The sequence below is a fragment of the Astatotilapia calliptera genome, chromosome 10 (genome assembly GCF_900246225.1).
Source record: "Astatotilapia calliptera chromosome 10, fAstCal1.2, whole genome shotgun sequence".
Classification (NCBI taxonomy): domain Eukaryota; kingdom Metazoa; phylum Chordata; class Actinopteri; order Cichliformes; family Cichlidae; genus Astatotilapia; species Astatotilapia calliptera.
The window spans coordinates 3,937,480-3,955,671 of record NC_039311.1 but is presented as its reverse complement, the minus strand read 5'-3'; the positions used below and the strand labels follow the sequence as shown (position 1 = coordinate 3,955,671).

At 41.4% G+C, this 18,192-nt stretch overlaps 1 protein-coding gene across 10 annotated transcripts in view; it reads right to left on the bottom strand.

The window, feature by feature from the left end:
• The window catches only part of ntm (neurotrimin), a 152,764-nt gene that overhangs the window by 35,182 nt on the left and 99,390 nt on the right, over positions 1–18,192 (bottom strand). For all 10 annotated transcript variants that reach the window (XR_003273586.1, XR_003273587.1, XM_026181955.1 and 7 more), the window contains one exon: positions 1,911–2,036. Coding sequence is in view for 8 of the 10 variants with exons in the window: in XM_026181955.1 (XP_026037740.1) it covers positions 1,911–2,036 (126 nt within the window). In the remaining 2 variants the exon portion in view is untranslated. The remainder of the gene's footprint in view (positions 1–1,910; positions 2,037–18,192) is intronic.

Here is an 18,192-nt window from a genome sequence, read left to right as displayed (position 1 = left end):
GAATTTTAAAGTTAAGTAATATGAAATGGAAAACCTCCTGATTCCTATTGACAGAAGTGAAACCAAAAGTAAATCAAATTAAACAGCAGGTTGCTAAAACATAGAGTCATAGACCAATGGTGGCCAATACTTCAATACTTTGCTTTCTTTGGTCTAGCAAGCAAGTAATAATAGAAAAATGCCACTCAGCACATACAATGGAACATTGGGACATTCAGTACTGAAAATTCTAATCTTCTCCCTAATGCTATACCCTGTGTATTCTCATCATTCAAGCTATCATTCAGCCTCCAGAACATTTACATCCGATTATTACCTTTGATTTAATTTAATTACCTTTAATTAATTAATTAATTAATTTTGTATTAATTAATCAGTTACAATACAAGTATTATGTAAAAACAGATAATTTAAAAAAGTGAAATCCACTATGGGTCAAACAAAGTCAGTTATAGTCGGGGTTGGGTGGAAACAAAGAGGGACAAGAAAAGACACTGTAGATGCCATAGTCCATGGTAGTCTTAATGTTTGGAGTCTGTTTTCCCTTTGAGTCTAAGTTGGCCAGGATTTTTCCTCCCTATGTGGTGGAGTCTGCTTCCTGCTCTTCAACCAAGCACATTCAATAGAATCTTATTAATATAGCACCAAATCATAACAACAGTTGTCTCAAGGCGCTCCTCATCAAACTAAAGTCCTCTGCTGTATTCAAGGACCAGTCTGCTACTGTTCAGTGGTAAATCAGCCCCCAAATGTTATTTGTCTTCGCTTGTTTTCTATTGTGTTGATCTCTGTGCTTTTTTGCCTCCAGTCAACCCCAGCCTGGGTCGAGAACCCACCACTTACCTGCACAACTCACCTGACTCTTTCGAACTGGCTCACTCCATCTGTCTACATGCACCTTTGTGAAGATTTCAGTCCCCAGTTAACCTCCCTACCCTCCTGGATGTCCTTACCTCATGGCCACTGGATTCCCTCCCCCTGCTAATCATTGGACAGGCAACATCTGACTCACCCACACTACCAAGTAAGCCATTGGTTCTCGCTAGTTATCTTTTGGAACTCCCCTATCTGGAATCACTGGATCAATGTCCCTTTCCTCTTCCATAGTGTCACTTCCTCCTTTGGATCCATTACTCTGTCTTTGTCGCCCTTGTGAATTCTACTTGTTGCAAAACATTATTGTAAATAAATATTTTGAATTCTGTTGCATTTGAGTACTCTATTTTGCTTCGACCAGACCATGACAGCAAAAACATGGTCTGTATATGAAAGATGCAATGTTACTTCTTCCACTGGCTTGTCAGGTCCTGTCTTTAAACTTTATGTTTTGTCCAGCACAAAAACCAACTGCTCTATATGATCTTATTTTACTCTTTATTTGCTCTTACTTCAATTTAGACTCTTTATTTAAAACACTTTAATTATGCTGTACTCCATATGTCCTGAAATTAGCAAACAAGTCCATAAATTCAGTAAAGATGTTTTAATGAGGTCATAGATTAAGTCTCATAGACTTCTAAATAATCACAGAGGAGCTGTTCTCTGCTGACCATTAGTTTAATGCACTTTTGGCTCCCCACACCCTCTAGCAGATCATTACATGAAGGAACCTTTAAAAAAAGAAAAAACAAGCGCGTCCATGCTCACAGGTGTACACACGGGTGATCACACCCACAAACTACACCCTTTTTGGCTCCTACCTCAAAGCACACTGTGTTCTGTTGATCTTATGTGCTGCAAGTTTAATGCACTTTTCCATTAACTCAAACACTACATCCATGTGTTCTAAAAAATCAGTATTAAGAAAATAAAGTAAAACACAAAAAAAATGACATCATTAAGAAAAAAAAAACACCAATATATCAAAAATCTGCTCTGCATCTAGATTTTTTAATGTATAAACAAATTACCTGAAGAGGAGATGAGCTTCCAGCTGATGGAAGGCTCTGGTTTACCACTTGCTTGGCACATCAGGGTGATGTTAGAGCCTTCATTTACCACAACATCTCTTGACAGGTTGGTGATTTTTGGTGGCACTGTGAAGGAAAATCAAATATATAAACTCAAGCTGTGATGTTACTAATCTCAAGAGGCACTTATGAAAAAGGATATCACTATGACATATGTCATTGTCATTATTATTATTTTGCATAATAATATTTGACATATTTCAGTTTGAAGTTTGACACTAAAAAAGGGCCTGTATATTAGAATGGAATCTGTCGCTTGCCAAAGACATGGATTTAGACAGGAAAAATCTTGCAAAGAGACACAATGAAGCTGCATTATAGGTACTGTATGATGCAGAACTGTGTTAGACAAAAAAACAAAAAAAAAATTAAATCTTAAGCTCTGATCCATCAATTTTAGTTCATTCTTTTGCTCTCTTTGTTTTTGCTCTAGGGTTTTTCCAAGCACCTAAACGTAACACAAGTGAATATGGATTGTCAGATTAATCAGCCATGAAAAAAATAATGATTGAAAATTTAAAATGTTCATTATTGTTTCCCAAAGGACTTTGAATGTTATCAGCCAATTAAATTGACATTTTTAGTTTTAAGAACTCCCATAGATATCACCAGCAGGTGCTCACCTATTACCAGTGTAGGGACTAACGCGTTGTTAAGTAACGCGTTACAGTAACTACGTTATTATTGTGGTCACGAGCACGGTAACTAGTTATTATGCCAAAATCAGGAACAATCGTTACTGGGATTTAGATAGGGTCGTTATTCGTTACTTCATGTGGTGGCTATCGTGGAGCTTACACAGTTTCCATAACATTAGCAAGTGGTGGATGCCAGCAGGTGGATGAGGGAAAGGGGGGGCAGGAGGGGGAGAGACCTGAGGCGGCCACCGGTGTCAGGTGAACTGAACTTCAGGTAAGAAGTTATGACCTGCAGTCCATCTGGGTCAGATATAAACCAAGTTTAGGTATAGTTTATTTTCGTTATTCTGACTTTTTTGTACTGGGTATTAGCTAGCATGACGAAGTTTCTATACAGCTGAGTGGGTGCTATGATGTTACTGATGTTGAACTTTATTTTGTTCATAAGGTTAATTATTAGAGTTGCCAACCGTCTCCTAAAAAACGGAATCGTCTCGTATTCAGAGAACATATTACACGTTTCGTATTGAGGTGAAAAGGAGCACAGTCGTCCCGTACTTCAGATACAATGAAAAAGAAGACAGAAAACTGGAGTTATTCTGTCTTTATGCTGCGCAGCTGCCTCTTCTTCTCTCATTCTCTCCCCCTCCCTCTCCTATTGCTACTTCAATCATGAAACTGATTAATGATCAGCTGATCGGCCTTTCTGTCACAAGTCCCGTCTATCTTGTTTGCTTATCGCCCACTTTGCACCAGAAAGAAAGAAACCGGAGGTCGCGTTAAACAACAGCAGCACGTTTAAGCTTGATCAGCTGTTGTTAGAATTTATTTAATATTACCTTCTAGTATCAGCTGATGGTTGCTGGAGCCACAGCCGTAAAAGCTGCTGGACATGATATCGGTTTGGATATGTGGTGAGAGGGAAACATGAAGATGAAACCAGGAGATGTCCTTACTGAATCATCAGAGCTGAACAGGTGATGGAGAAACAGGTTTACCTTTAGGTGACATGAATGATTTAAAGTTATGAACTGTTTCTGAGAGACAAATACCACCAGGATCCTTTTTTTTTTTTACAGCTGACAGCTGGTAACTGTGCAGGGGCGTGTCTAGCAAAGTTTTGCCAGGGGGGCCAGGTAGGGCGTTAACAGAGAAAGGGGGGGGGGGGGGGGGCACAAAGAAGTACTTTTCTTTCTTATTCTCATTTAAAATATCTAGTTTTTAAAAAAATAATTATCTGAATCTTACAACAAACAATTGATAGATTGATGCATATATACCATCAAAACAGTGTACATCATTCTCACAACATCGTTTGTTTCCATTCAAAGGCTTTATGATTTGTCCTATAATGGCGGGCCGGTTGTAATATTCTGTTCTTAAACTTATAAGGAACATATTCTCAAACTGCTTCGTGAGCCACCATCTTCTTTATTGCCACTTGTTCGGTACAACCTAACACACCTCCACTTCCGTAATCATACCCGCCCCACTGCCACTACGGCAAACCCCAAGGGACAATACTCACGGAGTGCAAACATTATAAACAATACAACATCTGCCTTTTTTTGTTTTGTTTTGTTGTTAAATGTCCGCCAGTGGCACAGCCGGTATGCATTTCAAAATAGAACATCCTGAACATGAGGATTAGAAACAGTTTTTTCCACACTGTCATGTGTAAAATTACTGCTGCAAGAGAACAACAACAATAATGCAACACAGGATATGTACTCATTAGTACACACTGACATTTGACATGTTTTTTTTTTTTTGTTGTTTTTTTTTTGCTTTAGGGGAGCGATTCGCCTACACCCTTTACAATCACAGGTCAAGGATGACCCTCTGTTTGACCACTCGTCCTGATCTGGTGGTCAGTATAAGGCTAGTGTCCATGGGTGGTGTTTTAGTGCCTCTAGATGGCGACTGAGGCTCCGCTTGTTGTTGAGCTGCACTTTCATGCTGGGTTACCAAATCGGGTGCTGGTGACGCCTTAGCGCCTCTCAGGTGCCGTCGGTTACGCCGTATAGTCTGCCCCTCGCCAGCGCGGATCACGAAAGAGCGGGCAGTCTCTGCAGGTCGGATGATGACAGCCGATTTCCAGCTTCCGGACTCATGCTGAAAGCGGATGTGATTCCCCTGCTGCAGCCTCGGTAGTGGTGCGGTGCTGCGATTGTAGTATCGCTTCTGGTGCTCTTGTCTTTCCATCCGTGTCTTTTGCTCCACCGTCAGGCTTATGACGCGGGGTACCAGCTGGTATCCGGTGATGAGAAGCACTGAGCGCAGACGTAGAGTCATGAGGAGCTGCGTGGGTGATCTGAAGCCATCGACTGGTGTGTTCCTTTGCTCCAATAGAGACAGGTAGGGATCTACTCCCTGAGCATGAGCTGTATCCAGAACTGATTTGGCAGCTTTGACTGTTCTTTCGGCAAGGGCGTTGCTTTGTGGGTACAAAGGGCTTGAGCTTGTGTGGACAAAGTCCCATGTGACTGCAAAGTCCTTGAACTCTCGAGAGCTGTCCTATGGGCCGTTATCTGAAATAAGCTTCTCTGACTGGTGAATATGGCCTTGAGCTTTTTGATGACGGACCCTGCGGTGGTAGAAAATAGCCTTTCGACCTCAAAGTAGCAGCTATAATAGTCCACATAAGTAGTCTTGTCCACACCATATGAAGAGGTCTGAGGCCACGGCCTGCCATGGTCTCTCAGGAATCTGGTGTGGAATGAGAGGTTCTTTAGGGTTCACTGCACGCCTCTGTTACGCCCCCAGTCTAGGCGGGTAGGGACGCACATAAGGTTGGAGGAGAGAGAGACAAATCCCCGCCCTGGTTCCCAAGCCAAACATCCAAACCAGTTGTGAGTAAAAAGGTGTTTTTATTTAAGGAAAAGAAGCATAGCTCCAGGGTGAGCCCAGGCCAAAATAATAAACAAAACCAACTAAGTCCCACCAGAGAAAACTAACTAAACCCTAGGAAAGAAAAACAGAACAAACAAATGACAGAGCTATCCCTCGCTCCCTACCCGGAAAACAGGAGAAAACGATTCCAAAAGAAAAGGCAGCTCACCCCTTCCGCTTCAACCCAAGAGTGCCTAAGCGCTCAACTAATTCACTAGGAGCGGCTTTCACAATTTCACACTCTCACAAATACACAAGATAAGCACGGGCTGGGAACACCAGGGTCAGGGCCGCGACGGCTGTCCGGCTACTCGCTCGTTCCACTCTCTCTCTCTCCCTCTCGGAGCTGTCAGAGTGGCCTTTTGAAGGTAGTCAACCGCTCCATGGTCCAATCAGTCGCTCACGACTCCTCATTAGGGGAGGGACCTGGAAAAGTCTTAAGCACAGTACAGAAAACACAGACAGAAAACAGGCCACACATGGCCACAGCCGTAACACCTCTCCTGACATATGGAACAGTTTTCCACCGTGGCAGCAATGTCCTTGCCCATGCCTGGCCAGAAGAGGGCGTCCCTCGCTCTCTGCCCTCCTCTCAATCCCCATGTGCCCAGCGTGGATTCTCTCCAGCATATTGTTTCTTAGGGCTGTTGGCACTATGATTTTGTCACCTTTGAAGATGATGCCATGGAACTGTGAAATTTCATTTCTGAAGTTCCAGAAATCCAAAAGGTTTTTGGCACATTTTTTCCTGTCCTCAGGCCAGCCATCATGCACGGTGTGCTTCAGCAGGGTGAGCTGCGGGCCGCATTCTGTCGCAGCCTGTATCTCTGAGAGCTTTTTGTCACTTACTGGGAGGCTGTTTATGACTGAGTGGACCTGGTCCTCCATGCCTTTGCTCCGCGTGCTGTCTTGGTCGAGCAATGGTTTCCTGGACAGTGTGTCGGCCACAGGTATGTCTTTTCCGGGCCGGTGCACAATCTCTGTGTCGTATCTCTGCAGCTGTAACAGCATGCGCTGCAGACGAGCAGGGGCTACGGAGATTGGCTTCTTTAATATGTGCTCCAACGGCTTGTGGTCCGACTCAACAATGACTCTTCTGCCGTATATGTAAGTGTGGAAACACTTGCATCCAAACAGCACTGCAAAGAGTTCTTTTTCAATCTGTGCATAGTTAACCTCTGTCGGGGTCAGTGTCTTTGAAGCATATGCTATTGGGTGTCTGTCCTGCATCAACACAGCTCCCAAACCATACTTTGATGCATCTACCTGTAGGCGTAGCTCCTTGGTCATGTCGCAGTATGCCAGTATGGGGCCTGGTTCTCTGGTTATGAGATCCTTCATTCGCTGGAAGACTCTGTCGTGATTCTGATCCCAGACGAACTCCGAGTCTTGCTTGAGCAGCCGACGCAGTGGTGCGTTCACTTCTGATAGTCATGGTGGGAATCTGGACAGGTAGTTCGCCATTCCAAGAATTGTCTCGAGCTCATTCTTATTCTCAGGAGGTGGCATGTCCTTGATGGCCTGTAGTTCCTTTGGGTCTGGCTGAATGCCCTCCCGGGTGAGTTTGTGTCCAAAATAACTCACTTCTGTGGCGCCTATGACACATTTCTCTGGATTGAGATGCACTCCTCGCTCCCTTGTGCACTCAAGGATGGCATGGAGGTTCTCGTCATGTTCCTCCTTTGTCCTGCCAAACACGAGGATGTCGTCCACGATGGCTGCCACTCTATTCAGCCCTTTGTATGTCTCATCGATTTTCCTTTGGAAAATGTCCTGTGCTGATATTATCCCAAAGGGAAGGCGCAGAAAGCAGTACCTGCTAAAGGTCGTGTTGAACGTGGTGAGGAGAGATGACTTGGTGGTTAATTGGATAGCCTGAGCGAGCATCAATGACACTGAAGTACTGTGCTCCTGCCAGCTTTGGTGTGATGTCATCCAATGTTGGAAGTGGGTAATGGGGTCTTTTGATGGCTTTGTTTAAATTGTGAGGATCAAGGCACACTCTGAGTTTCCCATTATGTTTCTCTGCGACCACCAGTCCATTTACCCATTCTGTGGGTTCTTTTACTTTGACGATTATGCTGTTTTTCTCCATGTCATCCAACTTCGATTTCAGTCGTTCCCGCAGTGTGAAAGGGATCCTCCGTAGGGGCACACGGCGGGCATGGCGTTTGGGTCAATGTGTAAGTCGCATTCTCCTGGGAATTTCCCTATGCCCTTGAACACATCAGCAAACTCCTCCATGATACTTGTGATCTGTACTGACATGACCAGTTTGACTAGGTTTAGATCTAGGCATGCTCTCAACCCTAGGATGGGGGGTGCTGCAGTTTCTACTATGTCAAAAGTCAGCATCTTGTGAATGCCTTTCCACCTGCACTTCAACTGGCATGTGCCTTTGATGTTGAGTTTTTCTCCTCCATAGCCAGATAGTGTGTGTGTGGGCGGTACAAGCTGACCTGCTTGAAAAACTTCTTGAACAATCGGGCAGGGATAACGTTAGCAGTGGCTCCTGTGTCAAGCTTAAAACTCACAGTGTGATGCAGTGAGCCTACTTCTACATCAGCATAAGCCTGCTCATCAGCCTCCCCTTAATTGCACTTTGTTATGGAATCTATGAATAGCTCCACTTCATCGCTTGGAGTGTCAGGATTAATAGAGTACACTGGGTTGGGTTGATGTGGTGCTTCTGAACCGCATGCTTTGGAAAAGTGGTTCATTTTATTGCACTTTTTTGCACCTCTTCCCTTTTGCAGGGCACTCCTCCTTCTGGCTGTGTGCTTGTGCACATCTTCCACACAATTTTCCCACCTTATTATGGTGAGGTGCCCTCCTATTTTTCTGTTGCGTACTCTTAGAGCTTAGAGGATACTGCATGCTCAGGTGCTGCTCCTTGCAGGCTCGTGTGTAGGTCGACCATGGCTTTCAATTGGTTTTGTGCGATTTCATAGGAGCGTGCAATGTCTATGGCTTTTTCCAGAGTCAAATCTGACCCTTGGCTCAGCAGCTTTTCTCCGACTTGTGGGAAACTGGTTGCAAAGACAATCCTGTCTCGGACCATTTCATCACTGTTGACATAGCCACACTGCTTAACGAGTAGCTTTAACCCTGTCACAAAGTGTTCAAATGACTCTCCTTTGCCTTGGAGTCTTTCATTAAACTTGTATCTGGCATAAACGGTGTTCGTTTTCGGCATGAGGTACTGTTCAAACCTGTCGAGATAGGTGGTCAGCTTTTTAGCTTCTTCATCAGACAGCTGCCATGTGTTATAAATGTCTCTGCCTCTTTCTCCTACCCACAGAAGAAGATAGATGCACTGGGTCTCCTTAGGCTTGCCACTTAGCGGGCCACTAAATATCAGTTTCACATGTTGCACAAACCTCCACCAGGCATCGGGAAGATCCATTTCGCGCTAACAGTGGGCGTTTAGTCTGAACTACTCTGACACCATGTAATATTCTGTTCTTAAACTTATAAGGAACATATTCTCAAACTTCTTCGTGAGCCACCATCTTCTTTATTGCCACTTGTTTGGTACAACCTAACACACCTCCACTTCCGTAATCATACCCGCCCCACTGCCACTACGGCAAACCCCAAGGGACAAAACGCAAACATTGTGTGCAAACATTATAAACAATACAACAATACAAAATGCCCGGGCCGATTTTTTTGTCCCAGGCCAGCCCTGTATTCAGCTCGTCTGCAGTCTGGAGTTACCTACATCTTCCTATTCGGAAGGCAGAATTTCCAAGTTGTGAGTAAAATCGAAAGCACCACAACTGCAGTTTTCATGTTGGATGTAAAAAGTGCACGTGACACTGTGACATAGGCTAGAATCATGGCGGCGGTCAACGACGGTCCAGGCGTGGGATTTCTCTCGTGGAAATATGCAGATTATTTTTTCCTTTCTCTTGGTAGGTGGCACAGTGCACTTGTGGCAAGTAAGCAAGCTAGAAGACTGGCAGTCTTGCTGGGTATCCAGTTACGGAAGCAACACATTAACAAGAGAATTCTGAGTAAAACCAAAGTTACTTTCCCTAGTAACTAGTTACTTTGAAAGTAACAAGTAACTTGAAGTAACTGAGTTACTTTTGATAGAAGTAACTAGCAATGTAACTAATTACTAATTACTAATTAAGTTACTAATTTAAAGCAACTTACCCAATGCTGCCTATTACTAATCATAGTCCAAGAGCTCTGTTATAAAGCTTATAAAATGTCTCAGCTGGTTTCTACACCCTCCGACTTCAATCTCCAGGGGTGTAAAAGTAAAGTTCCTTATGTCACTTCCAGTCTTTTTATGGGAATTTCTGTTGCTGTTTCAAAATGTAAACAAGAAGCTCAACAACCATTAAAACTTCTATTGATTCCTATAGGAATTCTATTTTGGGTTGTGGCATTTTAATGGAATTCAAAACAGTTTTAGTGATCTGAACAATGGATTATTTACCTAATTATTAAATTAGGTAAATTAATTTCGAAATAAAAAAGCTTTTCTGCATTTTACTTATTAGTCTCATTAATCTATGTATTTAGAATAGTTATTGAATTTATTTTTCATAACATCTGCTGTGACTGCCCTGTGAGCATTTGTTTTTGTATCACATATATCTCTATCTGTACACCATTGGTGAACTTTTTGTGCTTCTTGAAAGTAGATAGTGTGTGTGTGTGTGTGTGTGTGTGTGTGTGTGTGTGTGTGTGTGTGTGTGTGTGTGTGAGTGTGTGTGTGTGCGTGCATGGATGTGTGTGTGTGTCTCTGTGTGTAAAAGGTTATGGTAAATGGAATCTGTTTTTTTACTCTACCAGTAAAAAAACAGCGCCTTATGTATGAGTTCCGGTTGTGCGCAAACCGATTTTATGTGGTACACAGCAAAAAATGTTTTGTACGACTTTGGTAAGCTACAAAGCTGTACCACTTGATGGATTGTCGGAGCATTGTGGCTACTGTAGTCAGGAGCCTCACAGAGTAATTTGGGTCCAAAACGTACAGCTCTGCAGTCACTTCCAACATGAATAGACAGAAAACTAAACAGCAGTGGCTTTTGTAGGGTTACTGAAGTTGGGCTAGCTGGTATATAATGATGTGCTACGTGATCGCTAGTGACACAGCTATGTTAGCATAGCATAAACATAGTAATTAAAATTATAATGTGAGAAACATTTCTCTATCATCTTCACTCTGTGTACCTGTTTCGTTGCTTGAGCTGGTCAAATTAGTAGGACACAGTAAAAGCATCCTGTTGACATTTTACCTGCATCTGTGTTCAAAAATCTCTTTCACTCTATTTGCCCCTCTTGGCTCACTATAATCAGTGCTTCACTGGCTTATGGTTAAGTCCCTACTCGTTTTAACAATACTCAGCATTTAACTGTAATTTAACAAAAAAACAAAACAAAACAAAACAAGCCCAACTATTTTCTTATTAGTTTTTACAGACAAATCTCAAAATTCATTGACGTCTACCCATGATACTGTTGACCCTCACCTTATGCTTAAATGGTTAATAATAATAATAATAACAACAACAACAACAACAACAATAATAATAACTTTATTTATAAAGCACTTTCAGACAAAGTCCTGTACAGCTATTTGTAAATAAAGAGATAAATAAATAAAAGTGATGCATAGCAATACAAGTTAAAAACATAATAAAAGTTAAAAATGATAAAAATAACTAAACTAAAAGGCAAAGAATTAAGATATGTAGGATAGGGTGAACAAGTGGGTCTTCAACTTAGCTTTAAAATCCTCCACAGAGCAAGGTTAAGAGGTTGAGATACTGGGTGGGTGCATTAGGATCTACTTTGAAGTGATTGTCATCATATCAACATGTTTCTATACTACAGATCTTGCAGAAACACTTAGATGGTGTTAAAAGTTAAAGGATTAGCATTTTCATCCAATTTAATGACGAGAAATCCGATGTCCTTTTTACTGTGTCATATAACTGTAGGGTCTTGTATTATTGCAGGATCTTTACCTTACAATCAGTGTTGGTCAAGTTACTTGAAAAAAGTAATCAGTAACTAATTACTGATTACTTCCCCAAAAAAGTAATCCCGTTACTTTACTGATTACTTATTTTCAAAAGTAATTAATTACTTAGTTACTTAGTTACTTTTTAAAAACACGATTTACAACCTGAATAGGTGATAAAGCGATAGATCTCTCAGCCCAGTTCTACTTTTTCTACATAATCCATCATACAAAATGTAATCAAATGGAAAACTCCCTTTTTAAAACTTGTTTTATTAGTTTTAATCTTTTAACTTTATGCATCAAGCAAAAACGTAATTATATGCAACATTGACTGACTGGAAGAAATTAGTTTAACATTTAAACCTATTTTCTGCACACACAGAATGAGGCCGCAGATACAAGCAGTAGGAATGAGCTTCCTCTGAAGGGTGGTCCTATCCTTAGAGATAGGATAAGGTGAGAAGTTCAGCCATCCAGGAGGGTCTCAGAGTCGAGCCACTGTTCCTCCAAATCGAATGGAGCCAGTTGCAAATGATGGTCGTTTTATTGTTTTTAGCTAACTTTGCGCTACATGTCTGTCCTATATTGTCTTATGATTGCCGGACATTATTGGAAATAGGTTTATCCATCCGGATGTCTGACCGGCCTGGATACGACAACCAAGGCTTTTTGCCTCCCTATGTGGAACCAATAGCACAGTACTGGCGTTCCCTACCACTGTCACTGGATTTGCGGAAGCAACGCAGGAGACTGGGTGACCGTGGAGATCGTTTTGTCAAGCTGAAATCCTGGATTTCTTATTTTCCCTATGAGCTCCGCTTCATTCGCCAGTCTTGTCCGCGACTTTTGGTGCCTTTGCGTGCCTTGGATCCGGTGGACTCCTGGTTGGTTCTTGTTGTTGGGTCTCCTGAAAATAGTCCTGCAAAACTCTCTCCTTTACGGCATTTGTGCTGGCGCGGAGTTGACCAAACAAACCTCCGACTGGTGGATCTGGTTGACTGAAACCTGGATTCCTCCCGGTGAGTTAAGCGCCTTCATTGAACTAGTACCGGTTGGCTGTACCTTTTTTAATGTTCCAAGAGCTTCTGGTCTGAGAGCTTCTGGTCGCTGAGGAGGGCTTGCTGCTGTTTTTAAGGCTTATTTTGACATAAAGTAGCTATTCCCACCGTCTCGCTACACCAGTTTTGAACTCTGTTTGTGTGAACTCGGCCACTCGCCTTCACTGTTGTGTGCGATTATTTATCGGCCCTCGAAATATAACAAGGAGTTCTTATCCAAGTTCTTGGAATTCCTTGCTGACTGTGCATCTCGGTATGACCAGATCCTCCTGCTTGGTGATTTTAATATACACATTTGCTGCCCGAGGAAGACCCCTGGCCAAGGACTTCCTGGACTTAGTGAACTCTTTTAATTTTGTCCTGTTAATGGTGTCACTCAAGAATGTGGTCACACATTGGACTTAGTTTTATCATATGGTTTATCTGTTTGCAATGTATGTGTTGAGGATGCAGTACTCTCCGACCGTATGCCTATTTTATTTGATATTGCTCCTTCTAACACTTTGGCCAATCGGGCTGTACCTGCTCGATGTTATCGTGCCCTTGGCTCTGATACTGCTATACAAAGTGCTATAAAGTGCTAAAGCACAGCTACAGTTGCCTCAAGGTGCTTTATATTTTAACCTAAAGACCCCAATAATCAGAAGACCCCCAATGAGCAAGCGCTTTGACAATAGTGAGAAGGAAGAAATTTCTTTTAACAGCACAAAACCTCCAGCAGAACCAGGCTGAGGTTCTGCTGGAGGAAAGCCATCTACTGTGACCAGTTGGGGGTGAGGGGAGGAAGAACGGACAAAGAAAACTGTGGAAGAGAACCAGAAATTAATGATAATTAATGATTAAATGCAGAGTGCTGTATAATTGCATAGTAAGTGAAAAAAAGACCCACCAAAAACCCATAATGCCACTGTTCATTTGCTATCTCATCAAAGGTGGGAGGAATCTTGGAATGGGTTTGCCACTGTAATCACCCCTCAGGATGCTAAGCTGACCGACCAAGGAGACACCTGTCACACCCAACACCCACCCCCAAAGAAGGGGCTGGCTGTCACATTATTTGAGTAGAATATAAAAAAAATATGGACCGTAGTTGAATCCAGCATGGGATGGCTCCTTAGATGAGAACATACAATCTGCACATACCTACAGATTTGTGTCCACAATTCAGTGGGCTAGACTAGATTTTTTACAAAGGTCTGCCCAAAACCCCTATAGTTGAAACAAACAGATGATCAGTGTGGTCCAACTGGGGCAAATGTGCTCTGCCAAAGTTCACAGAGTTCACAGCATAGCCTTGTGTGAAAGTGGATACACAGCTTGACAGACTGAGACAGTAATTTAGATAAAACCGTTGGCAAAAATGGAGTCCTAGTATATACTACAACTATCAGGAAACCACTTTTGAGGTAAAGTCAATTGAAAATACTTAAAGGGGGGGATACGAAAGTGCACCAAGGACAATAGTCAAGTCTGATGGGGGTCCAAAGGTCCTGTCCTGTGAATTATAAGTCTCTAGAAACCTTGCAGGGTAATGTCAGATTACCCTTATTCCTTCTAGGACTACAAGAACTGCAAGATTTTCTGAGTTGTACGTGTATGAGGATTGGTTTGGCAAGTACTGGTATGAGTTGATAGCACTTGTGGAGTTCTGGGTTCTGACAACCCTAAATGTACGTCTTTCAATCTCTGGATGCAACTCAGTTGTTGCAGTTGGCTCAATATAGTCACAGAAATGTGCTGCTGAAGGGGAATCAAAAAAATCGGCTTTATTTCTTCTGAATCCATCATAAAAGGGTCATTGGAGAGTGAATGGACAGAAAGTGTAGGACTCATGGCACCAGGAGAATCTGGGGCTATGAGTGCACTATAGCATCAAGGGCCAGAGTGGATTGTTGGCGATAGTATCAACTTTCTGGACACAGACGTTGAGCCCCAGCCTTCCAAAAACACATCAAATCTACTCGATCACCTGAGAAAGCTTCCACTCTCCAGTATAAATAGGCACAAACTCAGGGCTTAAACATGTTTTAGGATTTTAAGTTTCAAATTTTATTGTTGTCACATATAGGTAATAATGACAGATAACTACTGGCAATGAAATCTTATGCACAGAGCCCCCTCAATACTGCATATAAAGAAGCAAATATTGCACAGAAACAAACAAAATGAAGGTTTTGGAGTAACCTGTTTTTGTTTTGTATTTTTCAGTGTAACCTAATCAAAGACTCGACATATCAGATTGAGATGCTTTGACGGCCATTCATACTCAAAAACTCTCTAGTGTGGTTGAATTAAAATAATTTTGCAAATAATACCGGGCCAAAATGTGTCCACAGTGATGTGAAGGACTCATTGCTGGTTATTGCAAATGCTTGATTGCAGTTCTTGCAATCAAACATTTGCAATCAACATAACCAGCACAACCAATTACTAACTTTAGGGGGCAATTACTTTTTACACAGAGCCAAGTAGGTGTGGATATCTTTTTCAGATTAGGTCCATACATCTCAGATGCATTACCGACTGAAATTATGTGGCGAAAAACACACAATAAGTAAATGAAATCATCATTTAAAAACTGCATTTTGTATTTACTTGGGTTGACTTCACTTAATATTGAAAATGTGTTTGTGTTACAAATATGCAAAAAGTTAAGAAATCAAGAAGGACACTGTATCATGACATGGTCCCACAGAGTATGTTAGCTCACAACACAGCAAGGGGATTCACAGTTGATACTAAAGAAGAACAGAGAAACAAAAGCCAGGAAAACAGCAATCCTTGGAGGCCTTACAGAGAAACACCCAACGATGAAAAGGTAAGTGGACTAATTACAAATCAACATATGCTATGCCTGACTCAGGTAGAGATCAAATGATCAGTGATTACATACCAGTACAGGTGCTTTATAAGTAGGGCATGACCACACAAGCTGGTATCTTAAAGAAGTATCCACATGCTCTAACTAACAGGAGAATGAAACCTGTATCTACCGTATATGAAATATATGGCAAGATAGTTTTGATACGATAGAGAATAGAGAGTAAAAAACAACTTCCAAAAAATGTTATTAGTTTTAGGGTAAGATAAGAATGTAGTGGTAAATTTAATGTCCACTAAAGTAATCAAAATAAACTTTGGCCTCAATTTCAGATAAATCATGTAAATTTTCCATTGTTGCTCCACACAGTGTGCCAAGTAAACTACCAAGCAGTTGTAATAAAATGCTTTATCCACCATTTTCAAAATCTGCAAAAGAAGTGTGTGCTAATAGAATAATGCTATGTTTTATAATACCATATTTTTGGACTATAAGGTGCACTTAAAATCCTTTAATTATCTCAGAATTGTCAGTGCATCTTATGTGTGCCTTATGTATTAATTCTGGTTGTGCTCACTGACCTCAAACCTACGGAGCCCCGCAGGGGACATGGGAGAAAAAAAATTAAGACGGACCTTTGCGAGATCTCGCAAAAGTTTTGCGAGATTTCGCAAAACAAACTCGGGATCTCGCAAAACTTTTGCGAGATCTCACAAAAGTTTTAGCCGCATTGTTCGAAGCCGACCGGGAGGTCGAGGTACGATGTGCCGGGAGAGCGGTGTTCCTCCTGGCTGTAGTAGGCCTCGACCTCCCGTTAGCTTCGAGATGGTGGGTGTCAGATCTCCGAAAACGTCTTGTAATGTCTTGTAAACCGAGCAGATATCTGACGTTTACACAACTACATTCACGCCTCAAAATATCTTAAAAGTGTATTTTGTGACCCAGAAAGAGTAATATTACAACTAAGTAGCTCCCGCCATTGTTGAAATTCAACTTTTGCGAGATCTTGCAGATGTTTTGCGAGATCTCGCAAAAGTTGAATTTCAACATTAATTTTTTAAAAAAATTTTTCTCCCATGACCCCTGCGGGGCTCCGTACAGACCCATTTTATGTGGTACACAACGCTGAAAAATCTGTCAAAAAATGTTTTAGTATGACTTTGGTAAGCTACAAAGCTGCACTGCTCGATCGATTGTCGGAGCATTGCGGCTACTGTAGTCAGGAGCCTAACAGAGTTAGAAGTTAGCAGGAAATTAGCTTGCTAGTTTCCACCTAAACATAATATACAATGTTCTGACTGAAGGATTTATGAAAAATTAAAAGATACAGCTCTGCTATTTAGCAACACAGCAGTTAGCGTAACATAAACACAGTGAAGCTGGAGGATCAATGTTAACTGTTTTCCACTCGATAAAAGTTAATGCAAGGGTTCCCTATGGTTAGGAACAAATGCAATCGCATGGCAGGATGCTGTAGACGGACCAAACTTCAGTCAAGAAATCAACTGAGATAATCCATCCATAATACGAGGTTAGTCATTAATACACTGTAACAACATGGGAAGAGAGCAACTGTTCAATTCAACATTAATGAATCAATGGTACGGAAGTGGAGGAAGCAAGAAGAGCGAATTGAGTAAAGTTTGAGTTATCTGAGTGTTTTGTTTCGCTTAATGCGCCTTAGAATACGGTGCGCCTTATGTATGAAAACAGACCTGTTCATCGACAGTGCGCCCAACAAGGTCGACCCTTTGCTGAGTAAATAGATTCACAATCTGTGTAGAACTTGGTCTGGCAAAGAAAAAGTTTCACCCACACACATTACAGTGTTGTGTAGGAATTATAAGTGATTCCTTTTACTTCATGTAGAGAGTCCAAAGTCCAAAGTGTTCCCAATGGTAATAGAAGCATTAGCAGCCTGAAACGAGAACCCTAAAACTCTAAGAACGGCTCTAGGAGATTCCAGAAACATCATCAAAGGTCTCTGCTCAGATTAGTACAATCCTAGCAATATCTATAACACTGCACAGTACACCATATTGCCAAAAGTATTCACTTGTCTGCTTTAATACACATTAACTTGAGTGGCATCCCATCCATAGGGTTTAATATGATGTTGACCCATCTTTTACAGCTATAACAGCTTCAACTCTTTTAGGAAGGCTTTACACAAGGTTTAGGAGTGTGTTTGTGGGAATTTTTGACCATACTCCCATAAGCAGATTTGTAAAGTCTGTCTCCATCCCAAAGGTGTTCTTCCCAATTGTTTCCAACTTGTTATAATACTACTATCAGCTAAGTGTGAAAATTTAAGCTACCATGCTGGAATTCACTGTGCTCCTGAGAGCAACCCAAACATTTTGCAAAAATGTTTGTAGAGACAGAATGCATATATATCCATCCTGAGTAAAAAATGGAATGCTATAGATAATTTCACACATCTGTCCATACTACATACTACAAAATAAGTAGGAAATCTAAAGCAGATTTTTCTTTAAGTCTTTTTTCCAGCTTAAATTATATATCATATCATGTATACAAAGCATATCATATCATATGTAGTTTTTTTCATCATATACCTTATTGTGTGAAATATAAATAAATAAGAATGGAATGATTTGCAAATCTCATAAACCCATTTGCAAATGAACACCGAATGTGTTTAGTCCAAATGTTTAAAGTGAGAAAATGCTTCATTTTTAAGAAAAATATTAGCCCATTTTGAATTTCATGAACTGGGCTGCCTCTGGTCCAGACTTTTCAACAATTGGGTAATTGTAAATTAATGATATCGTGAGAGCATCTGCTAATGAGGCAGATGACC